This window comes from Hyla sarda, chromosome 2, assembly GCF_029499605.1.
Source record: "Hyla sarda isolate aHylSar1 chromosome 2, aHylSar1.hap1, whole genome shotgun sequence".
Classification (NCBI taxonomy): Eukaryota; Metazoa; Chordata; class Amphibia; order Anura; family Hylidae; genus Hyla; species Hyla sarda.
Window position 1 is genome coordinate 1,776,584 of NC_079190.1, and position 16,197 is coordinate 1,792,780.

A 16,197-nucleotide genomic window follows, 5' to 3' on the forward strand; every position below is an offset into this window, starting at 1 on the left:
ACATTAGGTGCAGTATAGTTTCCCCCCACATTAGGTGCAGTATAGTTCCCCCACATTAGGTGCAGTATAGTTCATCCACATTAGGTGCAGTATAGTTCATCAACATTGGGTGCAGTATAGTTCATCCACATTGGGTGCAGTATAGTTCCCCCACATTAGGTGCAGTATAGTTCATCCACATTAGGTGCAGTATAGTTCATCCACATTGGGTGCAGTATAGTTCATCCACATTGGGTGCAGTATAGTTCCCCCACATTAGGTGCAGTATAGTTCCCCCACATTAGGTGCAGTATAGTTCCCCCACATTAGGTGCAGTATAGTTCATCCACATTGGGTGCAGTATAGTTCCCCCACATTGGGTGCAGTATAGTTCATCCACATTAGGTGCAGTATAGTTCCCCCACATTAGGGTTGGCAGTATAGTTCCTCCACATTAGGGTTGGCAGTATAGTTCCCCCCACAAGGTTGGCAGTATAATTCCCCCCACATTAGGCAGGCAGAGTTCCCCCACATTAGGCAAGCAGTGTTCCCCCACATTAGGCAGGCAGTGTTCCCCCACATTAGGCAGGCAGTGTTCCCCCACATTAGGCAAGCAGTGTTCCCCCACATTAGACAGGTAGTGTTCCCCCACATTAGACAGGCAGTGTTCCCCCACATTAGGCAGGCAGTGTTCCCCCACATTAGGCAGGCAGTGTTCCCCCACATTAGGCAGGCAGTGTTCCCCCACATTAGGCAGACAGTGTTCCCCCGCATTAGGCAGGCAGTATTCCCCCACATTAGGCAGGCAGTGTTCCCCCACATTAGGCAGGCAGTGTTCCCCCACATTAGGGTTGGCAGTATAGTTCCCCCCACAAGGTTGGCAGTATAATTCCCCCCACATTAGGCAAGCAGTGTTCCCCCACATTAGACAGGCAGTGTTCCCCCACATTAGGCAAGCAGTGTTCCCCCACATTAGGCAAGCAGTGTTCCCCCACATTAGACAGGTAGTGTTCCCCCACATTAGACAGGTAGTGTTCCCCCACATTAGACAGGTAGTGTTCCCCCACATTAGGCAGGCAGTGTTCCCCCGCATTAGGCAGGCAGTGTTCCCCCGCATTAGGCAGGCAGTGTTCCCCCACATTAGGCAGTGTTCCCCCACATTAGGCAGGCAGTGTTCCCCCACATTAGGCAGACAGTGTTCCCCCGCATTAGGCAGGCAGTATTCCCCCACATTAGGCAGGCAGTGTTCCCCCACATTAGGCAGGCAGTGTTCCCCCACAGTAGGCAGGCAGTGTTCCCCCACATTAGGCAGGCAGTGTTCCCCCACATTAGGCAGGCAGTATTCCCCCACATTAGGCAGGCAGTGTTCCTCCACATTAGGCAGGCAGTGTTCCCCCACATTAGGCAGGCAGTGTTCCCCCACATTAGGCAGGCAGTGTTCCCCCACATTAGGCTGGCAGTGTTCCCCCACATTAGGCAGGCAGTGTTCCCCCACATTAGACAGGCAGTGTTCCCCCACATTATGCAGACAGCGTTCCCCCAAATTAGACAGACAGTGTTCCCCTACATTAGGCAGGCAGTGTTCCCCCACATTAGGCAGGCAGTGTTCCCCCACATTAGGCAGGCAGAGTTCCCCCACATTAGACAGACAGTGTTCCCCCACATTATGCTGACAGCGTTCCCCCAAATTAGACAGACAGTGTTCCCCCACATTAGACAGGCAGTGTTCCCTCACATTAGGCAGGCAGAGTTCCCCCACATTAGGCAGGCAGAGTTCCCCCACATTAGACAGGCAGTGTCCCCCCACAGACATACAGCCTCCAGCCATATACAGTGTATGGCTGGAGGCTGTATGTCTGTGTCAGAACACCGAAGATGACGTCCCGCTGACCACTTACCATGCGCGCGTCATCCTCGGTGCTCCCCGATACTCAGCGTGCCACATAGGTTCGCCATCACTGGACTAAAGGATCTTTGGTGATGTCAGGATCATGTGATCAGTCATATGGGTGGGAGGAGTCAGGCTACAACTTACATGAGAACAACAACCTAAAAAAAGAGTCCAAAAAATGGCTCCTCAAAATAACTGGAAAGGGGGGTCTAATAAGACAGAAGACCAAATATGTAAACCTACAATACGCTACAAAGAGCGTAAACCTTATGTCCCAATAATGAAATACAAATAATATAAAAATACATATGTAAATTTTATTAAATACAAAGACATAAATTAAAAATATATTATATAAAATAGGAAAAGAAAATTCATACACAGTCAATATAAATCCATAGATATAAGTTAGTAAAAATTCATCTCAATTTACAACATATAATAATTGATAATAATAAAAGCAGGAAAAAAAATGTTTATATAAAGGGAGAGTTGAGTCCGGTAGGTGGATTAAAAAATGTATATATATATATATATATATATATATATATATATATATATATATACATTTATACATATATACAGATACATCACCCTCCAGATACATCACCCCCAGATACATCACCCCCCAGATACATCACCCCCCAGATACATCACCCCCCAGATACATCACCCCAAGATACATCCCACCCAGATACATCCCACCCAGATACATCCCACCCAGATACATCACCCCAGATACATCACCCCAGATACATCCCTTCCAGATACATCACCCCCAGATACATCACCCCAGATACATCACCCCAGATACATCACCCCAGATACATCACCACCCAGATACATCCCTCCCAGATACATCACCCCAGATACATCACCCGCAGATACATCACCCCCCAGATACATCACCCCAGATACATCACCCCAGATACATCCCCCCAGATACATCACCCCCAGATACATCACCCCAGATACATCACCCCGAGATACATCACCCCGAGATACATCACCCCAGATACATCACCCCCAGATACATCCCCCCCCCTACATACATCACCCCCCAGATACATCCGTGCAGTTCTGCACCAGCTGCAGAGCCACAGGTTGCAGATCACTGCTCTATTGTGCAGCAGCAGCTGACCCGAAAACAGTACAACTCCCAGCATGCCCTGACACAGCCTGACTCCTAGCATGCCCTGCACAACCTACAACTCCCAACATGCCCTGACACAGCTTACGACTCCCAGCATGCCCATACACAGCCTATGAGTCCCAGCATGCCCATACACAGCCTATGACTCCCAGCATACACAGCCTATGACTCCCAGCATGACTTGACACAGCCTACGACTCCCAGCATGCCCTGACACAGCCTGACTCCCAGCATGCCCTGACACAGCCTACGACTCCTAGCATGCCCTGCACAGCCTATGACTCCCAGCATGCCCTGCACAGCCTACGACTCCTAGCATGCCCTGACACAGCCTACGACTCCTAGCATGCCCTGCACTGCCTACGACTCCCAGCATGCCCTGCACAGCTTACGACTCCTAGCATGCCCTGACACAGCCTACGACTCCTAGCAGGCCCTGCACAGCCTACGACTCCCAGCATGCCCTGACACAGCCTACGACTCCCAGCATGCCCTGACACAGCCTACGACTCCCAGCATGCCCTGACACAGCCTATGACTCCCAGCATGCCCTGACACAGCCTACGACTCCTAGCATGCCCTGACACAGCCTACGACTCCTAGCATGCCCTGACACAGCCTACGACTCCTAGCATGCCCTGACACAGCCTACGACTCCTAGCATGCCCTGAAACAGCCTACGCCTCCAGCATGCCCTGACACAGCCTACGACTCCCAGCATGCCCTGCATAGCCTACGACTCCTAGCATGCCCTGACACAGCCTATAACTCCCAGCATGCCCTGACACAGCCTACGACTCCCAGCATGCCCTGCACAGCCTACGACTCCCAGCATGCCCTGACACAGCCTACGACTCCTAGCATGCCCTGACACAGCCTATGACTCCCAGCATGCCCTGCACAGCCTACGACTCCTAGCATGCCCTGACACAGCCTACGACTCTCAGCATGCCCTGACACAGCCTACGACTCCCAGCATGCCCTGACACAGCCTACGACTCCCAGCATGCCCTGACACAGCCTATGACTCCTAGCATGCCCTGACACAGCCTACGACTCCTAGCATGCCCTGACACAGCCTACGACTCCTAGCATGCCCTGACACAGCCTACGACTCCCAGCATGCCCTGCACAGCCTACGACTCCCAGCATGCCCTGATACAGCCTACGACTCCCAGCATGCCCTGACACAGCCTACGGCTCCCAGCATGCCCTGACACAGCCTATGACTCCTAGCATGCCCTGACACAGCCTACGACTCCTAGCATGCCCTGACACAGCCTACGACTCTCAACATGCCCTGACACAGCCTACGACTCCCAGCATGCCCTGACACAGCCTATGACTCCCAGCATGCCCTGACACAGCCTATGACTCCCAGCATGCCCTGACACAGCCTACGACTCCTAGCATGCCCTGACACAGCCTACGACTCCTAGCATGCCCTGACACAGCCTACGACTCCCAGCATGCCCTGCACAGCCTACGACTCCCAGCATGCCCTGATACAGCCTATGACTCCCAGCATGCCCTGACACAGCCTACGACTCCTAGCATGCCCTGCACAGCCTACGACTCCTAGCATGCCCTGACAAAGCCTATGACTCCCAGCATGCCCTGACACAGCCTACGACTCCCAGCATGCCCTGCACAGCCTACGACTCCCAGCATGCCCTGACACAGCCTACGACTCTCAGCATGCCCTGACACAGCCTACGACTCCCAGCATGCCCTGACACAGCCTATGACTCCCAGCATGCCCTGACACAGCCTACGACTCCTAGCATGCCCTGCACAGCCTACGACTCCTAGCATGCCCTGCACAGCCTACGACTCCTAGCATGCCCTGCACAGCCTACGACTCCCAGCATGCCCTGCACAGCCTACGACTCCTGGCATGCCCTGACACAGCCTACGACTCCTAGCATGCCTTGCACAGCCTACGACTCCCAGCATGCCCTGACACAGCCTATGACTCCCAGCATGCCCTGACACAGCCTAAGGCTCCCAGCATGCCCTGACACAGCCTACGACTCCCAGCATGCCCTGACACAGCCTATGACTCCCAGCATGCCCTGACACAGCCTACGACTCCCAGCATGCCCTGCACAGCCTACGACTCCCAGCATGCCCTGCACAGCCTACGACTCCTAGCATGCCCTGACAAAGCCTACGACTCCCAGCATGCCCTGACACAGCCTACGACTCCCAGCATGCCCTGCACAGCCTACGACTCCCAGCATGCCCTGACACAGCCTACGACTCTCAGCATGCCCTGACACAGCCTACGACTCCCAGCATGCCCTGACACAGCCTATGACTCCCAGCATGCCCTGACACAGCCTATGACTCCTAGCATGCCCTGCACAGCCTACGACTCCTAGCATGCCCTGCACAGCCTACGACTCCCAGCATGCCCTGCACAGCCTACGACTCCTAGCATGCCCTGACACAGCCTACGACTCCTAGCATGCCTTGCACAGCCTACGACTCCCAGCATGCCCTGACACAGCCTATGACTCCCAGCATGCCCTGACACAGCCTAAGGCTCCCAGCATGCCCTGACACAGCCTACGACTCCCAGCATGCCCTGACACAGCCTATGACTCCCAGCATGCCCTGACACAGCCTACGACTCCCAGCATGCCCTGCACAGCCTACGACTCCCAGCATGCCCTGCACAGCCTACGACTCCTAGCATGCCCTGACAAAGCCTACGACTCCCAGCATGCCCTGACACAGCCTACGACTCCCAGCATGCCCTGCACAGCCTACGACTCCCAGCATGCCCTGACACAGCCTACGACTCTCAGCATGCCCTGACACAGCCTACGACTCCCAGCATGCCCTGACACAGCCTATGACTCCCAGCATGCCCTGACACAGCCTATGACTCCTAGCATGCCCTGACACAGCCTACGACTCCTAGCATGCCCTGACACAGCCTACGACTCCTAGCATGCCCTGACACAGCCTATGACTCCCAGCATGCCCTGACACAGCCTATGACTCCCAGCATGCCCTGCACAGCCTACGACTCCCAGCATGCCCTGACACAGCCTATGACTCCCAGCATGCCCTGACACAGCCTATGACTCCCAGCATGCCCTGACACAGCCTACGACTCCCAGCATGCCCTGACACAGCCTACGACTCCCAGCATGCCCTGCACAGCCTACGACTCCTAGCATGCCCTGACACAGCCTACGACTCCCAGCATGCCCTGACAAAGCCTATGACTCCCAGCATGCCCTGACACAGCCTACGACTCCCAGCATGCCCTGCACAGCCTACGACTCCTAGCATGCCCTGACACAGCCTACGACTCTCAGCATGCCCTGACACAGCCTACGACTCCCAGCATGCCCTGACACAGCCTATGACTCCTAGCATGCCCTGACACAGCCTACGACTCCTAGCATGCCCTGACACAGCCTACGACTCCCAGCATGCCCTGACACAGCCTATGACTCCCAGCATGCCCTGACACAGCCTACGACTCCCAGCATGCCCTGCACAGCCTACGACTCCTAGCATGCCTTGACAAAGCCTATGACTCCCAGCATGCCCTGACACAGCCTACGACTCCCAGCATGCCCTGCACAGCCTACAACTCCTAGCATGCCCTGACACAGCCTATGACTCCCAGCATGCCCTGACACAGCCTACGACTCTCAGCATGCCCTGCACAGCCTACGACTCCTAGCATGCCCTGACACAGCCTACGACTCCCAGCATGCCCTGACACAGCCTATGACTCCTAGCATGCCCTGACACAGCCTACGACTCCCAGCATGCCCTGACACAGCCTATGACTCCTAGCATGCCCTGACACAGCCTATGACTCCCAGCATGCCCTGACACAGCCTACGACTCCCAGCATGCCCTGACACAGCCTACGACTCCCAGCATGCCCTGACACAGCCTACGACTCCCAGCATGCCCTGATACAGCCTACGACTCCCAGCATGCCCTGACACAGCCTACGACTTACGATTTATCTTTGTCTCATTCTTTGTATTCACAAGAACCTGGAATTTTAAAAGGGGTGTGTAGACTTTTTATATCTACTGTGTCTGCATGTTCACAGAACAAACCCGCTCCCATTTGCGAGGTTGGAGTTTCTATGGGACTTCTGGTACATCTCCTGATCTCTTTCCTGTCAGGCTTCAGATACAGTCATGGCGGTAAATGTTGGCACCCCTGAGATTGTTCTAGAAAAAGAAGTACTTCTCACAGGAAAGGATTGCAGTAACACAGGTTTGCTATACACAGGTTTATTCCCTTTGTGTGTATTGGAACTAAACCAAAAAAGGGAGGGGAAAAAAATGGGACATAATGTCACCAAACTCCAAAATTGGGCCGGACAAAATTATTGTCACCCTTAACTTAATCTCTTCAGGACGTGGGGCGTATGCATACGCCCTGCATCCCGAGTCCTTAAGGACATAAGGAGTATGCATACGCCCATGGGAATTCCGGTCCCCGTCGCTAGCCGGTTGGGGACCGGACCGGGATGCCTGCTGGAATCATTCAGGAAAGTTGCAGTAAAGCGATCTTTACTGTGGCAACCACTAGGAAGGCCGAACTGCAACTCCCAGCATGCCCAGACAGCCTTTGGCTGTCTGGGCATGCTGGGAGTTTTAGTTTTGCAACATCTGGAGGGTCACAGTTTGGAGACCACTGTTACAGTGGTTCCCAAACAGTAGCCCTCCAGATGTTGCCAAACTACAACTCTCAGCATGCCTAGACTGCCCAGGCATGCTGGGAGTTGTAGTTCTGTAACATCTGTCCCTTCAGATTTTGCAATTTTCATGCAATTTTTGAAAATTGCTGCTCTACCTTGAAGTCCTCTAATTTTTTCAAAAAGTAAAAATATGTTCATTTTATGATTCCAACATAAAGAAGACATATTGTGTTTGTGAATCAATATATAATTTATTTGGAATATCCATTTTCCTTACAAGCAGAGAGCTTCAAAGCTCATGAAAATTTCATGAAATTTTGGGATTTTTCACCAAAAAAGGATGCAAGAAACAACGAAAATTTACCACCAAAATAAAGTAGAATATGTCACGAAAAAACAATCTCAGAATCAGAATATTCGGTAAAAGCGTTCCAGAGTTATTAATGCTTAAAGTGACGGTGGTCAGAATTGCGAAAAAGGCCTCAGTCCTTAAGGTGAAAAAGGGCTGCGTCCTTAAGGGGTTAATATTTGGTTGCACACCCTTTGGAAAAAATAAGTGAAATCAGTGTCTTCCTATAACCATCAATAAGCTTCTTACACCTCTCAGCCAGAATGTTGGAGCACTATTCCTATAAGCATCAATAAGCTTCTTACACCTCTCAGCCGGAATGTTGGACCACTCTTCCTATAACCATCAATAAGCTTCTTACACCTCTCAGCCAGAATGTTGGACCACTCTTCCTATAACCATCAATAAGCTTCTTACACCTCTCAGCCGGAATGTTGAACCACTCTTCCTATAACCATCAATAAGCTTCTTACACCTCTCAGCCGGAATGTTGGACCACTCTTCCTATAACCATCAATAATCTTCTTACACCTCTCAGCCGGAATGTTGGACCACTCTTCCTATAAGCATCAATAAGCTTCTTACACCTCTCAGCCGGAATGTTGGACCACTCTTCCTATAACCATCAATAAGCTTCTTACACCTCTCAGCCGGAATGTTGGCGCACTCTTCCTTTACAAACTGCTCCCGGTCTCTTATTGGAAGGCACCTTTTCCCAACAGTAATTATAAGATCTCTCCACAGGTGATCAATGGGATTTAGATCTGGACTCATTGCTGACACTTAAGAACTCTCCAGCGCTTTGTTCCCATCCATTTCTGGGGCTTTTTGACGTATGTTTGGGGTCATTGTCCTGATGGAAGACCCAAGATCACAGACACAAACCCAGCTTTCTGACACTGGGCTGTACAGTGCGACCCAAAATCCATTGGTAATCCTCAGATTTCATGATGTCTTGTACACATTCAAGGCCCCCAGTGCCAGAGGCAGCAAAACAACCCAAAACATCACTGACCTCCCCCATATGTCACTGTAGGTCCTGTGTTCTTTTCTTTGTAGGCCTCATTCCATTTTCGGTAAACAGAAGAATGATGGGCTTTACCAAAAAGATCTATCTTGTCTCATCTGTCCACAAGACGTTTTCCCAGAAGTATTTTGGTTACTCAAGTTCATTTTGGTAAAATGTAGTCTCTTTTTTATGTCTTTGTGTCAGAAGTGTGGTCCTCCTGGGTCTCCTCCATAGTGGGGTCCTCCTGGGTCTCCTCCATAGTGGGGTCCTCCTGGGTCTCCTCCATAGTGGGGTCCTCCTGGGTCTCCTCCATAGTGGGGTCCTCCTGGGTCTCCTCTCCATAGCGGGGTCCTCCTGGGTCTCCTCCATAGTGGGGTCCTCCTGGGTCTCCTCCATAGTGGGGTCCTCCTGGGTCTCCCCCATAGTGGGGTCCTCCTGGGTCTCCCCCATAGTGGGGTCCTCCTGGGTCTCCTCCATTGTGGGGTCCTCCTGGGTCTCCTCCATAGTGGGGTCCTCCTGGGTCTCCTCCATAGTGGGGTCCTCCTGGGTCTCCTCCATAGTGGGGTCCTCCTGGGTCTCCTCCATAGTGGGGTCCTCCTGGGTCTCCTCCATAGTGGGGTCCTCCTGGGTCCCCTACCATAATGTTTCATTTCATTTAAATGTGGACGGATAGTTCGCGCTGACACTGATGCTCCCTGAGCCTGCAGGACAGCTTGAATATCTTTGGAACTTGTTTGGGGCTGCTTATCCACCATCCGGACGATCCTGTGTTGACACCTTTCATCATTTTTCTCTTCCGTCCACGCCCAGGGAGATTATCTACAGGTCCATGGGTTGTAAACTTCTTGATAATGTTGCGCACTGTGGACAAAGACAAATCTAGATCTCTGGAGATGGACTTGTTACCTGGAGATTATTGATATTTTTCCACAATTTTGGTTCCCAAGTCCTCAGACAGTTCTCTTCTCCTCTTTCTGTTCTCTTCTCTTTCTGTTGTCCATGCTTAGTGTGGCACACACAGACACACAATGCAAAGACTAAGTGAACTTCTCTCCTTTTTATCTGCTTTCAGGTGTGATTTTTTATATTGCCCACACCTGTTCCTTTCCCCAGGAGCATCACATGCTTGAAACAATCTTATTCATCCACAATTATGAAAGGGGCCAATAATTTTGTCCGGCCCATTTTGGGAGTTTGGTGACATTATGTCCAATTTGCTTTTTTCCCTCCCTTTTTTGGTTTAGTTCCAATACAGACAAAGGGAATAAACCTGTGTATAGCAAAACCTGTGTTACTGCAATATATATATATATACAGAGGAGAGGAGATCTATATATATATATATATATATATATATATATACACACAAAGGGAATAAACATGTGTAGAGCAAAACCTGTGTTACTGCAATATATATATATAGAGGAGATCTATATATATATATATATATATATATATATATATATATACAGAGGAGAGGAGATCTATATATATATATATATACAGAGGAGAGGAGATCTATATATATATACAGAGGAGAGGAGATCTATATATATATATATATATATTCAGAGGAGAGGAGTTCTATATATATATATATACAGAGGAGAGGAGATCTATATATATATATATATATATATATACAGAGGAGAGGAGATCTATATATATATATATATATATATATATATACAGACAAAGGGAATAAACATGTGTATAGCAAAACCTGTGTTACTGCAATCCTTTCCTGTGAGGAATACTTCATTTTATAGAAACATTTCAGGGGTGCCGACATTTACGACCAAGACTGTATTGCCCAGGACTTTTAACCCCTTAAGGACGCAGCTCATTTTCACCTTTAAGGACTGGAGCATTTTTTGCACATCTGACCACTGTCACTTTAAACATTAATAACTCTGATGCTTTTACCTTTCATTCTGATTCCGAGATTGTTTTTTCGTGACATATTCTACTTTAACATAGTGATAAAATTCGTCATTACTTGCATCACTTCTTGGTGAAAAATCCCAAAATTTCATGAAAATTTTTTAAATTTAGCATTTTTCAAACTTTGAAACTCTCTGCTTGTAAGGAAAATTGACATTCCAAATAAATTATCTATTGATTCACAAATACAATATGTCTCCTTTATGTTGGCATCATAAAGATGAAAGGTTTTTACTTTTTGAAGACATTAGAGGGTTCTTCTTTATCAATTATTTCTTTTTGGGTTTTTCTAACTATTGGCCTGATGTATTGAGTGGTATCTTATGATTCTGTAACTTGTTATCTCCGGCTTAATTGTGGGGATTCCGTTAGTTGTCCTCATGCTCTCCCGGCATTTTCTCCCCTGAAGACGTCAGTGCCACCTATTACAGTATAGCACTGATAGAAACGCGTTGGGAGGAAGGGAGCGATCGCACATGAGGCTTGTCCTTATAATACAAAGTTCATTCTGTGCATGGTATCACCCTGTATTATTGAAGTAAATTATACTTTTATTGCTGTTTACCCGCTGATTACTCTTCATTTGGGCGTACAATTTTATCTGGCGCCAGACATGAGAACTAGAGATGAGCGAACTTACAGTAAATTCGATTCGTCACGAACTTCTCGGCTCGGCCGTTGATGACTTATCCTGCATAAATTAGTTCAGCTTTCAGGTGCTCCCGTGGGCTGGAAAAGGTGGATACAGTCCTAGGAGACTCTTTTCCAGCCCACCGGAGCACCTGAACTAATTTATGCAGGAAAAGTAATCAACTGCCGAGCCGAGAAGTTTGTGACGAATCGAATTTACTGTAAGTTCGCTCATCTCTAATGAGAACCCTCCCTCATAGGGTTTCTGCGCACCATTTCCCCATCTGTGCTGCAGGTAGGACGTAAGGGAATCGTTCAATTCTAACGATTATTTTTTTTCCCTTAGTCCCAACAGCAGCACACAAAAATCCCTCCCTAATGTATAATCAGTATAATTATTGTTATAATTATTATGTGGATAGTAGATAGCATGACGGCACTGCTCAATCTGGCAATGTAGTAGTAATCAGGTGTGGAGTAACGGTAGGTGTCCGAACAGTCCTCCTATCCAGTATTTGAGTCGGTGGAGGCGCTAGGATACAATGTATAGCAAGGAATAAATGTACAATGTAGCAAAATATATCCGCACTCACCGCGGGGTTCTCGACTCGATGCTCCTCTAAGAGGCAAACTACCGGTGTTTTCGCACAAACTAGTGCTTCATCCGGCCTCCAGGCCGGATGAAGCACTAGTTTGTGCGAAAACACCGGTAGTTTGCCTCTCAGTTCCCCGGCCGTTCCCGGTTAGAGGAGCATCGAGTCGAGAACCCCGCGGTGAGTGCGGATATATTTTCTTCAGTTCTTGCTACGTTATAATTATTATGTTTATTTATTTTTTATTTAATTTTTTTTCTTTGGGATGGGGGGTTTGAAATACCCCATCTGTGCTGCTGATTAGGACTAAGGGGGATAATAAACGGTGGTAATTAAAGGGGTATTCCGGGTTTATACATCTTATCCCCTAACATCAGGTGTATGATCGCAGGGGTCCCGCTGCTGGGGACCCCCACGATCTCGGTGCAGCCCCCGGCCATCACGCCCCCTCCCATAGACATGAATGGAGGGGGCGTGGTGTGAGGTTACAAGGGGGTGTGACTGTGAAGTCAAGTCCCTGTCTCAGAGGCAGCGCCCGGCACAGAATGCCGGGAGCTGCACCGAGATCGCGGGGGTCCCCAGCGGCGGGACCTCTGCGATCATACATCTTATCCCCTATCCTTTGGATAAGATGTATAAACCCGGAATACCCCTTTAATGATTCCCGTAAGGTTAAGAAGACCAGACATGCTCTGCAGCTACTCATGTGACGTCACCCAGACTTCCGCCCATCAATCTTCTTCCTTCTTTTAGTCATTGGTAGCAGCAGGGTCCTTCCTTAGTCAAAAGTATAAAGAAGAGAAAGGAGGAGGACTGGACAATGTCACTCTGGGAGCTGCAGTGGAAAGAGGTAGGTGAGTATGACTTTTTTTTTTTTTTGCGGGTATCAAACACTTTATATACCCAGATAAAACATTAAACATTCTTAAAAAACTAAATGCAAAGAAAATAATGAATATTTAATTTTATATAAATACTTCAGTTTGTACCCCAAAACGGTCCTTTAAACTAGTGTAACTTGTCCCACAAAATGCTTCTTGGAATGTCCTCACACATTCGGCACTTGTGCTCTTCTTTAGCAATTATTTATTTTTAGGTTTGAATCTACTTTCTCCTCTCCTTGCTGCCGCCTCCACTATTAAAGAGGTTATCCAGGAATAGAAAAAGAGCTATTTTTTTTTCTCTCCAAAAAACAGCACTACCCCTGTCCTCAGGTTGTGTGTGGTATAACAACTTAGCTCCATTCACTTCACTAAATGGAGCTGCAATACCATACACAACCTGCGGACAGGGGTGGTGTTGTTTTTTTTCTTTAAATCAGTTCTGTTTTTCTGGATAACCCTTTTAATTTGGTTCAGAGTCGCCTTCTCAAATCTTCCTCCAAACTTCTACCCTTTTTCTTTCCACAATTGTAAGCGCTCATTTCTTCTGTTTATCTTGCACTCTCATGCTACTGCCTCCTCGGTAATATCAGGACTCAAAAAACATCAAATATGCTTGTCTCCAGTGTGTACTTTGAGATGTGAAAGAAGATGTGATTTTTTTGAAAAACATTTCCCACATTCTGAACAAGAATATGGCTTTTCTCCTGTGTGATTTCTTTCGTGTACAACAAGATGTTCTTTTGATGTAAAGCATTTCCCACATTGAGAACATGCATATGGCTTCTCTCCTGTGTGAGTTCTTTCATGTCTAACAAGATGTTCCTTTGCTGTAAAACATTTCCCACATTCTGAACATGAATACGGCTTCTCTCCTGTATGAATTCTTTGATGTTTAACCAGACTTGATTTACTTGTTAAACATTTTCCACATTCTGAACATGCATATGGCTGCTCTCCTGTGTGAGTTCTCTCATGTCTAACAAGATATAGTTTTGATGTAAAACATTTCCCACATTCTGTACATGAATATGGCTTCTCACCTGTGTGACTTTCCACGTGCATAACAAGATTTGTTTTAGCTGCAAAACCTTTCCCACATTCTGAACACGAATACGGCTTTTCTCCTGTGTGAGTTCTGTGATGTATAACAAGCAGTGATTTACGTGTGAAACATTTCCCACATTCTGCACATGGATATGGTTTCTCTCCAGTGTGACTTCTCTTATGTTTAATAAGGCTTGAGGGATCAGTATAACATTTCCCACATTCTGCACATGAATAGGGTTTTGCCCCTGTGTGACTTATCTCATGTTGAACAAGGTTTGCTTTACTGGTAAAACATTTACCACATTCTGAACATGAATATGGCTTCTCTCCTGTGTGAATTCTCTGATGTCTATTAAGATTTCCCTTACCTTTAAAATATTTCCCACATACAGAACATGAATATGGCATCTTTTCTATGTGACTTTTCTCATGTATGAAAAGATGATATTTCACTTGAAAACATTTCCCACATTCTGGACATGAATATGACTTGTCTTCTGAGTGACTTCTTTCATGTGCAACAAGACGTTGCTTTGATGTAAAACATATCCCACATTCTGAACATGGATAGGACTTCACTCCTGTGTGCATTCTCTCATGTGCAGCAAGACGTTGTTTTGATATAAAACATTTTCCACATTCAAGACATGGATATGACATCTCTGCAGAGTGAATTTTCTCATGTTTAACAAGATCTGTTTTGTGGACAAAATGTTCCCCACATTTTGAGCATAAATAGCGCTTCTCTCTTATGTGCAGTCTCTCATGTGATAGAAGCTCCTCTGTATCTGTAAAGCATATTCCACAAAGTGAACATGAATAGGTCTTCTCCCCCTGTGTGGCTTCTTCTGTGTGTTAAAAGATCTGAGCTTTCCATAAACTCTTCCTCACATTCACCATTATTAAACCTTCCCCCCAATTTCTGATCTGTATTTATAGGGACAATCACTAATTGGTCAGGAGAAGGTTCCCCATGATTAGGGGCATTATATGAAAGATCTGAACTGTGAGGTCCTGGATGTACAGTAAGGGGAAGGAAGTTCTCTCCTGGGGAGTGCTGCATGAGGTCTTCATCTTCTACTTTACAACTGAGTAATATTAAACTTGTATCATCATCCTTATTGGGATTTTCTGTTTGGATTAAAAATAGATTACGTAATTATTTTCATGAAATTCAAAGTAGATACATTTATAACACTTTATAACACACTGGAAACACACAAACATGGGTTGCACTTGCCTACATTAACTTACATTATTTCCTCAGCACTGGTCACGCCTACATCAGCTCCTCAGCACTGTCCCCACCTACATCATCTCCTCAGCACTGTCCCCACCTACATCATCTCCTCAGCACTGGCCCCACCTACATCAGCTCCTCAGCACTGGCCCCACCTACATCAGCTCCTCAGCACTGTCCCCCACCTACATCATCTCCTCAGCACTGTCCCCCACCTACATCATCTCCTCAGCACTGGCCCCACCTACATCATCTCCTCAGCACTGGCCCCACCTACATCATCTCCTCAGCACTGGCCCCACCTACATCAGCTCCTCAGCACTGGCCCCACCTACATCATCTCCTCAGCACTGGCCCCTCCTACATCACCTCCTCTCACTTTTGTAAATACATACATTTTGTTGTATATTTACACAGTGTAACACTGCCGTCCATGGCTCCGTAATTGATAGATCGTGGCTGGACCAGGCTTTATCAAATCGAACGCAGAGCACACAGATCAATGGAGTCCAATAGAACTGCATTGATCTATATGAAGAATCTAATGATTTCTCCTAAAAGTCCCCTAAGGCTGGGTTCACACTGGAATTTCTGGGCAGAATTTCTGCTGGAGATCAAGCCGGTGGCACTAGGACCATGCAGACTGCATTGCCATCCTCATAGATGTCAATGCATTTCTGAGCAGATCTCCCAAAAGATCCACCCAGAAATGCATTGCTGTCTATGGGGACGGCAATGCAGTCCGTGCGGTCTTAATGCCGCAGGCTAAATCTCCAGCACAAATTCTGCCC

General features: G+C 47.8%; 2 protein-coding genes across 4 annotated transcripts in view; both read right to left on the reverse strand.

The window, feature by feature from the left end:
- The window catches only part of LOC130358153 (zinc finger protein 436-like), a 334,942-nt gene that overhangs the window by 103,392 nt on the left and 215,353 nt on the right, over window positions 1-16,197 (reverse strand). The window lies entirely within an intron of this gene.
- LOC130358160 (gastrula zinc finger protein XlCGF17.1-like) lies at window positions 13,227-14,826 on the reverse strand. The gene has a single exon (XM_056561012.1). The coding sequence runs from the start codon at window positions 14,824-14,826 to the stop codon at window positions 13,723-13,725; it is 1,104 nt and encodes a 367-aa protein (XP_056416987.1). The 3' UTR covers window positions 13,227-13,722.